Source organism: Cervus elaphus, chromosome 5, assembly GCF_910594005.1.
Source record: "Cervus elaphus chromosome 5, mCerEla1.1, whole genome shotgun sequence".
Lineage (NCBI taxonomy): Eukaryota > Metazoa > Chordata > Mammalia > Artiodactyla > Cervidae > Cervus > Cervus elaphus.
This window is the reverse complement of record NC_057819.1, coordinates 105,460,945-105,475,479: the sequence shown is the minus strand read 5'-3', so window position 1 is coordinate 105,475,479 and position 14,535 is coordinate 105,460,945. Positions and strand designations below refer to the sequence as shown.

Sequence of the window (14,535 nt, the reverse complement as noted above, 5' to 3'; positions counted from 1 at the left end):
CACCCCCGAACTAGAGGAGGAAACTGGAAAGGAAAACAAGATTTGGGGAAAGAGCCACTTCTGTGCACAGCACAGATGCAGCTCCTCATCCCTCCAAACAGCCTCAGGGTCCTAGAAAACCACCTCTTGTTTCCCACGGACATTTGGACACTGGGGCTCCCGTCCCATGCTGCCCAGGGCCCCCAGCCACTCCCTGGAGGGGCCCTGATCTGCACCTTAAGCAGGCCCATCGCCGGCTCTGCAGAGCCCACAGGCCTCAATCAGAGGCCACGAGAGCCCAGGACATGCCTGGAGCAGGAGGGCAAGTTATTCTGCTGTTTTCGCAGCAAAGGGGAAGCCTGGCTGACCTCCTCTGACCCCCATCAGCCATGCCACTGTGTCAGGACAGAAGAGTGTCAGGACACCAACGAGACACCATCTGTCAGGAAATGCTCCCTGTCTCAGGGACGCTGTGGGTGACACAGACAGTATTAGTCGCTCAGTCGTGTCCCGTCTCTGTGACTCTATGGACTGAGGCCTCTGTCCATGGAATTCTCCAGGCAACAATATTGGAGTGGGTAGCCATTCCCTTCTCCAGGAGATCTTCCCGACCCAGGGATGGAACCCAGGTCTCCCGCATTGCAGGTGGATTCTTTACTGTCTGAGCCACCAGGGAAGCCTGTGGGGGACACAAGGATGTGTCTACTCTCCAAAAACCGGGGGAAGCTCAGGTTCTCCAGGATGTGGAATCACACTCGTCCTGCAGGCCCCACCTGACGACTGGCCCTGACTGGCCCTCGAGAACACGGGCTGCACTTTGCTTTTTAAGCCCCAGGAGGGCTTGCCTCAACCCCCACCGTCAGCCCCGCCACGGTACTGTACCCTCTGCAGCACCCACCCCAGTGCCGGGAGACAGCATATGATCAGAGCAGCATCTCACCGTCTGGTTGCAAATGGATATGATGGTCTGGAAAACCCATTATTCTGATAGAAAGCAAAACAGTTTCCACAGAGGCCATACCCTGGCTTTCAGTTCTTGAAAGACAAAGAAAACACACACCACTAAAAAGTTAGTAGGTGTGGAACGTCATCTTTCTCTGAAGATTCAGTTCAGAGGTGGCACCTGGGGAAACAGCGGCATCTCAGGTAGTCTTCTGGATGCAGTTTGGGAAAGCGGAGGGGAGAGCAGAAACCCCAGGCTTCCCAAGCCCCCAGGCCTCTGACTCCATCTCCCTGTGTGCACACACCTTGGGAACACACACTCCAGGGTGACCACATACCAGATACATAGGGGGCTAGGGGGGTGCTACAGACCCAGGAGGGATGAGGGTCTGTCTGATTGATTTCCGAAGCTCCCCCCAGGAAGGATCTCTGACAGCCTCTTTCAACAGTGATGGGAGAACTTCAGACAGACCACCTCAGAGCCCCTTGCCCATCCCCTCTGGACTCCACCACTGAGCCAGAATATGGGGCTCCCCCGCAAAGCTCGGCCAAGACAACCCCTAGGGATGCAGGAGGGGCGCCTTCCTGCCTCTCTCCCACTGGACAGAATCCACGGAAGGGATGAAAAGTGAAGAAGGAAAACAAGCCCAAGAGAAGTCGACAGCAACGGCCCCAGGGAGACCCAAAGCAGAGGGGACCCGCCAGAGGTGCCAAGGCAGTCCCTAACCAGGGGGATCAGGCTGGGGGCAGGGGGCAGACAGACTCGGAAGGCCCTGCGGCCAGCCGGTCCCACGGGAACCGGGCCAGCTCCCGCACCCCACCGCTCAGCTCCAGGCTGAGCGCCGGTCAAAGTTAGTCAGGGGAGAGAAGACCTGTCTCCCACCTAAACCCCTTCTCACCCAGGGTGCCTCCCAGCGAGCGAAGCACCTGGGGGCTGGTCTCACCAGTCCCAGAGCTGTGCCCTTGGACTCCCCCTGGGGAAGCTGACAACTGCGCATTCCTTGAGGACCCTTGATGGGAGAGACTGCCAGTGGGTAGGGGGGAAGAGAAGCACCTTGGCACAGGCAGGCGTCCCCTCCCGCCCACCGCCCCAGGCCAGCCTCCTTCCCTGCCTGCAGAGAAGAGAAGCGGGGACATTATTCCAACAGGTCCCCCTCGGCCGGGCCTCCCCGGGCAGCCTTCCTCCGCCCTGCCCTGAGGCCTCAAATTCAGGGGCAGCGCCGAGGCACCTGCGGCTAGACCGGGCCGGGTCCCCGCGAGAGGGGGCCCGGGCGGTGCCCCTGGCGCCCCGGGGCCTCCTCGGCAGGGGCGGGGCGCCCCCGCGGCCCCTCCCGGCGCTCACCTGGCGCAGGTGCTGCAGCAGCGTCCCCGCCTCCTCCCGCCGGCCCTGGCGCACCATCCGCAGCAGCTCCTGGACCATGCCGACGCGCCGGTGGTAGGGGGGCAGCCCCGCGCCCGCGCCCGCGCGCCCCGCCTTGTCCCCGGCGCGCAGCAGCAGCGACGCCCAGAAGTCGGGCCGCTCGCGCCGGGGGCCGGGCGCCGCGCCGGGGCCGGCTCGCTCCGCCAGGCTGCCCTTGGTCTGCCGGGTGCCCATGCCGCCGCCGCCGCCGCCGCCGCCGCGCTCTCCGCGTCCCCGCCGCCGCCCGCCCGCCCCTCGGCCGCCCGGCGCGCGCCTCCCGGGCGCAACTTTAGGGGAACTGTTGCGCGCGGGCGGGAGGGCGGGCGGGGGCGCCGGCCGCGCTCCTCCTCCGCGCTCCCCGGGCGCGCTCCCCCGGCGCTCGCCGCCCGCCGGCCCCGCCCCGGCCCGGCAACCCCGCCCCCGGCCCCGCCAACGCGCGCCTCCGGGCCTGGCGCGCCCCCTCCTCGCCTCCCCGCCCCTTGGCTCCGCTCGCCCGCCCTGCGCCCCCTCCCGGTCCTCACCACGTTCCCCAGATGCTACACGATCGCGCGTGGATAAGACCCACGGAGCGGACGGGGGGCATGCACCCGGTGACATGCTGAAAGTTTGGAGAATCGAGGCGGAGCGGAGCTGGGGTCTCAGCCCCAGAGTCGGGTTTCTCAAAGTGGGCGCCGCGGAGCATCCGCGCCCAAGTCGTCTGAGGGCTTGTTGAGAAGGGCCGACTCCCAGTCTCGCCCCAGACCCGCTCAGTGAGAATCTCCGCCGTGGGGCTTGGCGATCTGCATTTTTAGCCTCTTGGCTGATTCTGATGGACACTCCTTTGAGACTCGGCGAGTGAGGGCCGGTGGTGGTGCAGAAACCACGTGCAAGGCTGTGTTAGGTAGAGTCCGTAGCCTGCATCAGTCCAGTCTCAAAGGGGCTGGACCGTCCAGGGGCAAAGAAGAGTCCTTTTCTCTTGTTTTTGCTAGCACACCTCCGGAGAAGGGTCCTGAGGGTACACCCCATGCAAAGCAGCAGGAGCATGCCTGCAACTAGGCCCGACTGCGTGTCCCTACCTGGGACACCCCCCCACCTGGCCAGACCAACCCTCCCGTCCTTAGTGCACCAGATCACCCCCTGGCTCAGACGATGCTTGGAACGCCCAGGGCAGCCCTGCCAGAGAGAAGGCCCAGGCACCTGGGGACCTTCCCCAGTCGGACCATGGACCACCGGAGGGCTGGGGTGACTGCCCTGGTCTCAGGCTGGGCTGCGGGAGGAGCAGCAGTCATGTCTCTTGCCTCTGACCCAGGGCCTGGGTGCTGCTTTGGGACAGCGTGGGCTGTGGGGCAGGAGAGCTGGAGTCCGCCGTGTCCTGAGCCTGGAGCATCGGGCAGGTCTCTTCTGTGTGGGATGAGAACACTGTGCCGCGAATTGGGAGAGTTAAGATGCGGGGGGTGTGTCAGAAACTCCGAGAGGAGACACATGTCCCACAGAGGACGTTCCTTCTCCCACTCTGTGAGTGACTGCTGGGTCAACCCCCAGTCCCTGGAGGATGGCCCTGTGTGCCCCTCATTGGCTTGCTCTCCCTTTGGATGTCTGGCTCCTGAATGCCCAGCTCTGCTGGCAGAGAGCACTCAGTCTTCCTGAAGGCTGGCTTCACAGGGCTGGGTGACACCTTCCAAATTCATCCCCACCAGGACCCCGGCTGGGAGACACTTCAGTGCCTCTCATCTCTAACCTGCGGGATCACAGGCAAGGTGGCCACCAGGAAACCTGCTGACCTGGCCCCTTCCCAGGGATGGTGGGCTCCCCCCCACCCTGGAGGCACACTGCAGCTGGAGTTGGCACGTTTGACTGGCAGGAGGGCGTGGGGCTGGGACACCACCATCTTGGTGGAGGGAAGCCCAGGCGACCCTGAGAGTGGGGTCTACTCTCTAGTTGCGGTACTCGGGCTCCCGCATGGGCTTGGTTGCTCCACGGCATGTGGGATCGTCCCAGCTCAGGGATGGAACCGTGTCTCCTGCACTGGCAGGTGGATTCTTTACCACTGAGCCACCAAGGAAGCCCTCTTCCATCTGTTTAGAAAGAAAACTTGTATTTGCTCCCATCTCTCCATCACCAAGGCCCCATCTCTCTTCTTTCCTTTTGAGCCAAGTTTCTTGGAAATGCCTAGTATTTACGTCCATTCATTCCTCACACACTGTCTCTTGCCAGTGACCCAGTTGCTAAATTCAGTGGCCACTTTCAGTATTCCTTGACTCTTAAGCAGCATCTGATCCCGTTCCCTACACTGTTTCGAAGAAACTGCACTCCCTTGGCCTATGGGGATACTGCTTTCCTCCAGGGACGCCCTCTGGGGGCTTCCTGTGTTAGCTGAGTCCTTTCCTCCTCGCTGCCACCTGGGTGCAGGCAAAGACCCTTGCCTTATTTATCCTCATGGCTTCACGCGACATGCACACACTGATGACTCTAAGTCTTGCTTTCCAATTCACAGGCTGATAAGTTAACCTGTCACTGATTCTTGCATGCCAATGGAAGAGGTGACACTCCTGGATCAGAGATGTACCGCTTTCTACTCAGGCCCACGTAGTGTGAACATCAGCGTATCTGCATCGGCTGCCTGGCCTCCAAGTCCCGCGGGGATGCTGCACCTGTCGCGGGTTTACATCACCAAGGGTGGAGGACACCCGGCTGGAGAAGCCTGGAGGGAACAAACGCAGCACTGAGAAGTGATCCGGGTGTAAGGCGGCCGGGGGTTCTGCCTTCTTGGCACACAGGGCGAGATGGGAAGGAGTGAGGCAGGCCCTCACTCCTGAAGAAGGAGTGTCTCTTCCGCCAGCGGGCGCTTCATACTCCACAAACGAGCACATCTCTCTTCCAGGCCTCCTCCCCAACCTGCCCTCCGCGGGCTCTGCTTCCTGTGAGCAGCCGGAAACCCTGGAGCCGCTGTGCGCTCTGGTCTCGGAACACCTGCGTCTGGTGAGTCCTGGTGAAGATGCCCAGGGGGTGGCGCTCGTTTGTGCGTGTTGACTGCGGGCTCCATCTCGGGCTGTGTCTGGTACGGTGCGCTTTCATCCTTTTAAACAGCTGTGAGGTCAGTCTCACTTCTGCCCTGAGTTCACAGCTGAGCATATGGACTCTGGGACATGTTAGTGACAGGCCAGGCAGGGATTCACACTCAGGTCTCTCTGACCTGAAAGCCCAGCTACGAATGTGACTTGAAATGGATCCTTGCTGGACACACATTGTCGTCATTTTCACCCCAGTCATTACATCACAACAGCCTTCTTTTTAACTTCTTTCTAACTAAAGAGGAAACAGTTACACACCACACACACACACACAGAGGATTCAGTGACTTATATCCCTTTCCATCCAAACTACTCAGCATGGGGCTTCCCAGATGGCACAGTGGATAAGAATTCACCTGCCAATGCAAAGGACATGGGTTCGATCCTGGTGTGGGAAGATGCCACATGCCACAAAGCAACTAAGCAGGTGTGCCACAACTACTGAGCCCACGCTGTAACAAGGGAATCCCCCACGGTGAGAAGCCCGTGCACCAAGATGAACAGTAGCCCTCACGTTGCAATCAGAAAGCCCTCATGCAGCAACACAGACCCAGTTCAAATTTAAAAAATTTTTAAAAACAAAACAAAAATTAAAGAACAAAACAAAACAAAAAACTACTCAACATGCATTGCTGCCCCCACGTGCGATGCTGTCATCATCCTGTGTTACTTACTCCCGTCCCGAGATGCTGTCTCCTGTGGCTTTGCACACACTGCAGTATCTTCCTTCACCTCCTTAACAGGTAATGAGTATCCCTTAAGACTTGGTTTAGGTGTCCCCTCCCTCAGGAAGCCTTCCCTCAATGCCTCCCGCGCCACCCTCCATGTGACTGCAATACCCTGTGACTATGACCGTCTATCTCATTTGTACTGTTTGTTGGCAGGCGCTCTTCTGCCTGGAGCATCCCCCCTCTTCCCTTCATTGCTCAGCTCCTCTTCTTCCCTTGCCTCCCACCAGCCGAATAGGTGTCCATCTCATGTTTCTCCAAGTCTGACTACTTGAGCTCAATGCTGCTGTCCTGGCCTGGGATCTCCTCAAGGGCTGGTTGTCTACTGGTGGCCAGAAGGAGGAGCTCAGCATAAATTTGCTGAGTGAAAACTGTGTGGACCCCCATGCATGGCGGGCACTCAGGAACCAGAGCACTAAGATGCCAGTGGGGCATGTTAACATGGAAGCTACAGGTGACCTTCAGGAAATCAGTCTGCAGGGAATCGAGGTAAGAAAGTTGAAAAGTGCTGATGAAGCTCCTTCTTTCAAGAGACTTGGTTGTGACTTGGCTGGTGGCTGGTTGACTTGGGGCAGTTCCTTCTTGGTGGTGGTTTGTTATGAGTGAAATGGAGCATTTATTTAGAGGGAACCCAGGAATCTATCCTTTTGGTTGTTCTCTTTTATTTAAGCATCTAATTTGGTAACTTGAGATGCATTGGACTTTTCTCACCATCAAACCAGGAATTACAAAATTCTCATCATGATTTTTCTTTGAACATTCACTTCAGTTTTTTCTATGGTAAGATTTGAAGTTAAAATTAAAGATCTTTCAGATTATATAAATGTTTAAGTAAACACATCTAATTCATGGATCAAATACTAAATATTTTTATCTGCAATGTCAAGCTCTTATTGCTGCAGTGCATTTTACACTAATAATATTGAAGCCTTTTCTTAATAATCATGCAAAAATGTTTTGATAGTCCTTTTTAGAGCAGAAGAAACTGATGTTTTAAAAAAAAAAAAACAACAGTTTGGCTAGTGCTTCCTTGAGAGTCAGAATTCAAACCCAGGTCTGCACTGCTTTAGAGAACATGCTGTTGTTCAGTTGCCAAGTCATGTCTGACTCTTTACGACCCCCTGGACTGCAGCACACCAGGCCTCCCTGTCCCTCACCATCTCCTGGAATTCCCCCAAGTTCATTTCCATTGAATCGGTGGTACCTTCCAACCATCTCATCCTCTGTCGCCTTCTCCTTAGAGAATATAGATGGTCAATATAATTAAAAATTTTTATTTGAAAATGTTATGCTGCTGCTGTTTGTCCTTGAATGTAGGGAGAGGAGTCGGCCAGGAAGAGCACAGGAGAGGAAGCACACCTAAGCCACGTCCTACCCAGTGGTGGGAGGTGGCCTAGGATGTCTCTGGAGGGATGAGTCTCAGACCAGCCTCAGGGAGACTCTGGCACAGATTTGGGAAAGGAGGAGGAAAGACATAATTAGTTTGCAAAGGGAAGAAAAGCTGGGGAAGTAACTACCTGCCAAAATGCCTGGAAGGCGGGGCAGGGGCTTGTGGAGAGAGAGGCAGTAGGACCACCCCTGGGGGGAAGGAAAGGGAGCTCTCTGGGCAGCTGGAGGCGACCCCAGGCAGGACGGGCATGACCAGAGCCCTCTGCAGGTGGGAGACAGAAGCTTGGTGCAGCATCCTGCTTCCATGAGGTGTTGCTCCAGCAGCTCAAAAATCAGGGCCCGGAAGTGAGGGATTAGACCTGCTGGTGCTGGGCTTCCTTGGGGGCAAACTGGGTGACTGTAGTTTTTTTGCTTCCAGTCTTTCCTGGAAGCAAAGACCCGTGGAGTACTATCAGGGATGGAGGTGATGCCAGGACCCAGGGATGGGACACAATGTACATCCTCCAGCGGTTCTCAAACTGGAGCAGGCATCAGAGTCCCCAGGAGGGCTCGTCAAGGGACAGACCGCCGAGCACCACCCTCAGAGTTTCTGACTCAGTAAAGAAACTGGGACCAGCTGCCTTTGTAATGAGTTTCCAGGGATCCCATGTTGCCAGGCAGCTCTGCCCGGGGACCGCACTTTGAGAAGAGCCAGAAGAGCTGCGTGTGGGGAGGAAGCAATCAGGAGTTTTTCTCTCCTAAGGTCTTGACAAGTCTGCCAAGGCCAGACTACTCCTGTGCTCAGAGGAGTTGAGGGCGTCCCTGAAGAGCTGGCCCCGAGAGAACACAGAAGGCACGTGCACTCAGGTAGCAGGGGCCCTATCTCTTAGCCCACTTTCCTCTCAAAGGAAGACTCTTCCCCCTTGCAGGATGCTGCCAGTGCATTCCTCTGTCAGCAGCGCATTCCTCTGTGAATTCCCACACATGCTGAGGTCTTCAGGGCCCCTGAATGCTGCTGTGTGCTGGGGGTGAACGTGAACCCCTACGTTTCAATCCCCAATTGCAAGCAAACCACCGGTGACATACCCAGCATGGGACCAGCTCTCATTAGGAAGCTCGAAATCCCAGGATAACTGACCCAGGCCTTTGCGGGCAAGAACACTCTCAGATTGTCAGCAAGGCAAGTGAGAGAAGTGACCTGGGAGGGAGACGGGCTGGCTGCATCAGGAGAACGAGCACCCAGGGCTCCACCAAGTTCCAACGCTTGCCTTGCAGATGGAGCTCCAGGAGGACACATCCTGGAATCCATCCACTCAGGGCCTCTGAGAACCATGTACAAGGCTGACTGCACACTTTCCTTCTACTTCCCTAATTGTTTCTCCATTTCTCCATGCATGGCTTGCTTTAATTTGGTTATTTAGTTATGTAACAAGCACCCACGAGCTCACCATCGAAAACAAAACCAAACCAAACCAGGCCCATGGCAATAAGCGACATTTCATCCTTGTATGCCATCACCTGACCCCCTTTCTCTTTATATTATTTTAATGTTCCTCTGCATAATGGAGAAATCAAACACATTCAAAGCTAGAGAGACTAGTGAGTTCACATGTCCTCCTTATTCTCCTTTAACTTCTCAAAACACGCCCACTCTTATTTTACCCATTTTCTCTGTTTCCACGTAATTTAGGTAGCTGTATTGCATTTATTGCCTGGGAAATACCATGGACGAAGGAGCCTAGTAGGCTGCAGTTCATGGGGTCGCTAAGAGTCGGACACGACTGAGCGACTTCACTTTCATTTTTCACTTTCATGCATTGGAGAAGGAAATGGCAACCCACTCCACTGTTCTTGCCTGGAGAATCCCAGGGACGGGGGAGCCTGGTGGGCTGCCGTCTATTGGGTCGCACAGAGTCAGACACGACTGAAGTGACTTAGCATTGCATTTATATAAGCGATAAAGTGTTAGTCACCCAGTCATGGTTGATTCTTTGTGACCCCATGGACTGTAGCCTGCCAGGTTCCTCTGTCCACGGAATTCTCCAGGCAAGAATACTGGAGTGGGTAACCATTCCCTTCTCCAGGAGATCCTCCTGACCTGGGAGGGAGAAGGGCTGGCTGCATCAAACCAGGGTCTCCTGCATTATAGGCGGATTCTTTACCATCTGAGCCACCAGGGAAGTATGTGCTCCTAAAGGGTATCTTTTTTTTTTTTAAATTTTGATTGTTTTTAATTGTATCAAAGAATATCTTGGGGCTTCCCTGGTAGTCCAATGGCTAAGACTCTGTGCTCCCAATGCAAGGGGCCCAAGTTTGATCCCTGGTCAGGGAACTAGATCACACATGTTGCAACTAAGTATTCCCATGCCAAAAGTAAAGATCCTAATGATGCAATGAAGATGGAAGATCCCATGTGCTACAAATGAGACCCAGCGCAGCCAAATAAATAATTTTTTTTAAATGGCCAAGATGGTAAATGTTATGTTATGTGAATTTTGTTACAATTTAAACAAAAACAGACAGTTACAGTCAAATTCAGGGCCATGCCCTCCTTAAGATTGTTCTGGAATTCAGGGATTTATACATCCAGAATATGGAGTAAGGACCACAGCATCTCAGCTGCCACTCTGGCTGATGTGGCCTGTGTGGTCCCCGTGAAGGCAAGAGCCACCTCTTATTATACTCCTTCAAGCTTGAGCCCTAGGATAGTGTCACCTGATCCTTCCCATTTTGGGCAACCACTAGCTGCCTCCATTTAGAGCACTTCATGTAACTGGGACACCAATGGGTTTCTACCTCTTGCAAAACTCCTTTCCAAAAAAGAGTGGTCCTTCAGAAGCCTTGAATAGAGCTTTCTTCAAAGAAGACATACAAATGACCAACAGGTGTATGTAAAGATGTTCAACACTACTAATCATTAGAGAAATACAAACCAAAGCCATGGGATACCACCTCAACCTGTTAGAATGGTCATCATAAAAAAAAAGACAACAAAACCCACCCCAGGAGATGAGTTTTCGAAAAATTAAAAATAGAATTACCATGGGCTTCCCTGGTGGCTCAGTGGTAGAGAGTCCACTGCTAATACAGGAGACATGGGCTCAATCGCTGATCCGGGAAGATCCCACATACCGCAGAGCAACTAAGCCCATGTGCCCCAACTATTGAGCACACGGGCCCTAGAGCCTGTGCTCTGCAACAAGAGAGGCGACCGCAATGAGAAGTCTATGCACCACAGCTATAGCGTAGCTCCTGCTCACAGCAATTAGAGAGAAGCCCACACAGCAATGAAGACCCAGCACAGCCAAAAATAAACAAACACACAAACAAATAAATAAAACTTATTAAAAAAAAAAAAAGAACCTACCATATGATCCAGCAATTTCATTTAAGGGTATTTATCCAAAAGACTTGAAGATAGGATTTCAAAGAAATATTTGTACTCTCTTGTTAATAGCATCATTATTCGTGAGAGCAAGGTGCAAAGAACCTGAATGTCCATGAATGGTTGAATGGATAAGGTAAATGTAATCTATACATACAGTAGAATATTATTCAGCCTTCAAAATGAAAGAAATCCTGTCATGTCTTCAACATTAAATGAATCTTGAGGCTATTCTGAGAGTGAAATAAACCTGCCACAGAAAGACAAGTACTGTACGGTTCTAGATACATGAGGTACCTGGAGTGGTCAGGGTCATAGAAACAGGAGGTAGAACGATGGCTGCCGGAGTCTGGGGGAGGGGGAGGTGAGGAGTTGTTGTTTGACAGCATTAGTTTCACTCCTGCAAGATAAAATGTGCTAGAGATTCGCCATACGGCAACGTATGTATATGTACCCCAAGGTTTGTTCCAGCACTTTTTACAATAGCTAGGATATGGAAGCAACCTAGGTGTCCACCAACAGATGAATGGATACAGAAGTTGTGGTACATATATACAACGGAATATTACTGGGCCATAAAAAGGAATGCATCTGAGTCAGTCCTAATAAGGTAGATGAACCTAGAGTCCATTATACAGAGTGAAGTGAGAAAGAGAAGGAGAAAGAGAAATATTGTATATTAATACATATATATGGAATCCAGAAATGTGGTACTGATGAACCCATTTGCAGGGTAGCAATGGAGATACAGGCATAGAAAACAGACCTGTGGGCACAGTGCAGGAAGGAGAGGGTGGGACAAACAGAGAGGAGCATGGGAACATATATGTCACCATGTGTAAAACAGCAATCGGGCATTTGCTGTGTGACACAGGGAGCTCAACTCAGTGCTCTGTGACAACACAGAGGGAGGGGCTGCGGTAGGAGTGGGAGGGAGGCTCAGGAGGGAGGGGACGCATGTATACCTGTGGCTGATTCATGTTGATGTGTGGCAGAAACCAGCACAACATTGTAAAGCAGTTGTCCTCCAATTAAGAAAAGCAATGTATGTATAGTAACATCACTGTACTGCACACTGAAGTATTTGTTGAGAGGATGTTGTTTTCAACCACTAATAAGAATAATCAAAGAGCTGTCCTTCCCCAGTCTTAGGGAAGGTCTCTCCCACTGCACTCTTCTCATCTGGAACCAGCTTCCTTCCCCTCCCCCGTCTGTGGAAACTGCACTTAATTCATTGATGTGCTTCTCCCTGGGGACCAAGTCCTGTGTGGGCGCTTCATCAGGTGCCCCCCAGTATTCAGAGAAACTGCTAACTGCCCTCCCTGCTCCCTTCCCCAGGGAGTGCCTAGGCTGGCCCTTTCTCACAGGAGCTGGGAACGGAGAAATGGCCTTTTCTCTCTTCAGAGTTGCCTCCAGTTTGTGGTTTGTTTATGTGATAAATGCTCGAGTGTGTACTGTGCACTGGGATGGGCTCTGGAGACAAGATCACAAACAGGAAGGACGGGACCCTGCCCCAGGGAGTTTACTTCCCAGCAAACAAAGAAGGTGACTTCTGAAGGTGTCAAACGCTGTGATGAAAATAAACAGAGGGACCTGGCGATCTGGGAGGTGCCCCAAGGAGGTCCCTCTGAAGAGAGGATGCTTGTCTTGAGATGTGAGGAGAATGGAGGCAGGAGGAATGGCATTCCAGAAAGACCTAACAGTTTGTGCAAAGGTCCTGGGTAGAAAAGAGTGGCATGTCTAAAGAACAAAGGAGGCTGGTGGGGACGAGGGGAGAGTGGACTGGAGGAAAGGGGAGCTGTAGCTGGAAGGCGTGTGTGCAGGGCCTCTTGGAGCAAGCTGGAGCAGGAAACTGTTAGCTACTAACAGGCAAGGAAGGAAGGACAGCATGGAGGACATCCTTGGCTTCTCGCCCAAGTCTGTTACCTGCTACTTGCACAACTCTAAGTCAAGGGTTTTCAAACTTGGGCATGCATTTGAGTCAAGGGCTGGGCAAGGGGAGGGTTGTGACAACACCCAGCTGGGCCTCATGCCAGAATGTCTGATTTGGTGGATCCGAGGGGGGCCTAAATGTGTGTGCTGATCAAGTTTCCAGGTGATGCTGCTACTGCAGGTCCTTGGACCACTTTGAAAATCATGTTCTTAAAAAAAAAGAAAATCATGTTCTAAGCAAGTTACTGATTCTGAGTCTTTTTCTTCACCTGTAAAATTGCACTTCTCTGAACTCAGCAGTTGCCAGAGAGGACTGAGGGTGGAGGGAGGGATAGTTAGAGAGTTCAGGATGGACATCTTCACATCCTGCTGTATTTAAAATGGATAACCAATAAGGACCTACTGCACAGCACAAGGAACTCTGCTCAGTGTATGTGGCAGCCTGGATGGCAGAGGAGTTTTGGGGGAGAGTGGATACATGTGTATCTATGGCTGAGTCCCTTTGGTGTGCATCTGAAACTATCACAACATTGTTAGTCGGCTGTATTCCAGTACAAAATAAAAAGTTTTTTTAAAAATCGCCCTTTTCTCCTGGTTGATGTCATTATCAAATGAGATAAAGCCCTTTGTAAGGGACTTCCCTGGTGGTCCAGTGGCTAAGACTCTGTGCTCCCAATGCATGGGGCCAGGGTTCAATCCCTGATCAGGGAACTTGATCCCACATGCTGCAGCTAAGGCCGGGAACAGCCAAATAAATAAATAAAATAAATAAATATATTAAAAAAAAAAAAAGCCCTTTGTAAAAATAAAAAAGATACAAAGAGGGAAAAATCAACTTAACTTTAATAATCACCAGTGTGTGTTTCCTTCACAATTTACAAAGGATGCTCACATGTAACACCAGCAGCAGGTGCCTTGGGAGCCGGGGCAGTTTTCTCTACTGGAAGGCTGGCTGACTCTCGGACCATGTACATTGAATCTCACTGCTGCTGGAAGGACAGACACCTGCTTTGCCCTGCCTGGGAGAGACCTTGGATGCGCCCCCCCATTGTTCACTCCACAGACGGAGGCTTGATGATCTCCTGTGTCTGTGGTTATTTTTGTTAACCATCATCTCCTCCCACTCCTCCCCAAGAAAGGCGTCCTGTGAGTCATCCGGAGGCCCGGGAGGAAGCCACAGTTGCTCGGCTGGTTTCTGGCCATCGAGGGACAGACAGGAGTGGTTGAGGTCTCCTTGAGCTTTGAAGGAAAAACTCCATCGATTCACAGACTCCCAGAAAGTCAGCCTCTAGGATATGTGCCTATTATATAGTCTTGGAGTATTATTATTTGTACTCACTCACAGAGTCAACAAATATGTTGACTATCTGCTACAAAGCAGGCTGAGGATACAGCCGTGACAAAACAACAAAGCGGCCCTTTTTGGAGTTTATGTGTGTGAGATCCATCCATGGAATGCTTACTGAAAGCCTACCATGCGATATCCATCCATGGAACGCATCCTGAAAGTCTACCATGTGATAGCCATCTATGGAATGCATACTGAAAGCCTACCATGTGTCATGAAATTTATAGTCCAACAGGGAAGACGGACTTGTAATCAGATAAATGCAGCGAGGTGTAATAGGGCTTGTGATGGTGATAAACACAGGGTGGGGACAGTGAGTCATAAGGGGGAAGAGGGCCCCGAGGAGGCGTCCCCATAAACTGGTTATTAAAGGCGACTGACTAAGGGGAGGCATTCTGCAGAGA

The 14,535-nt window shown here is 52.7% G+C and overlaps 1 protein-coding gene across 1 annotated transcript in view; it reads right to left on the bottom strand.

Annotated features, from left to right (window-relative positions):
- Positions 1–2,653, bottom strand: part of LRRC75A (leucine rich repeat containing 75A) — a 33,891-nt gene extending 31,238 nt beyond the window's left edge. The window contains exon 1 of the mRNA XM_043903929.1: positions 2,264–2,653. Coding sequence (XP_043759864.1) covers positions 2,264–2,515 — 252 coding nt within the window. The 5' untranslated portion in view covers positions 2,516–2,653. The remainder of the gene's footprint in view (positions 1–2,263) is intronic.
- Positions 2,654–14,535: the final 11,882 nt, after the last annotated feature.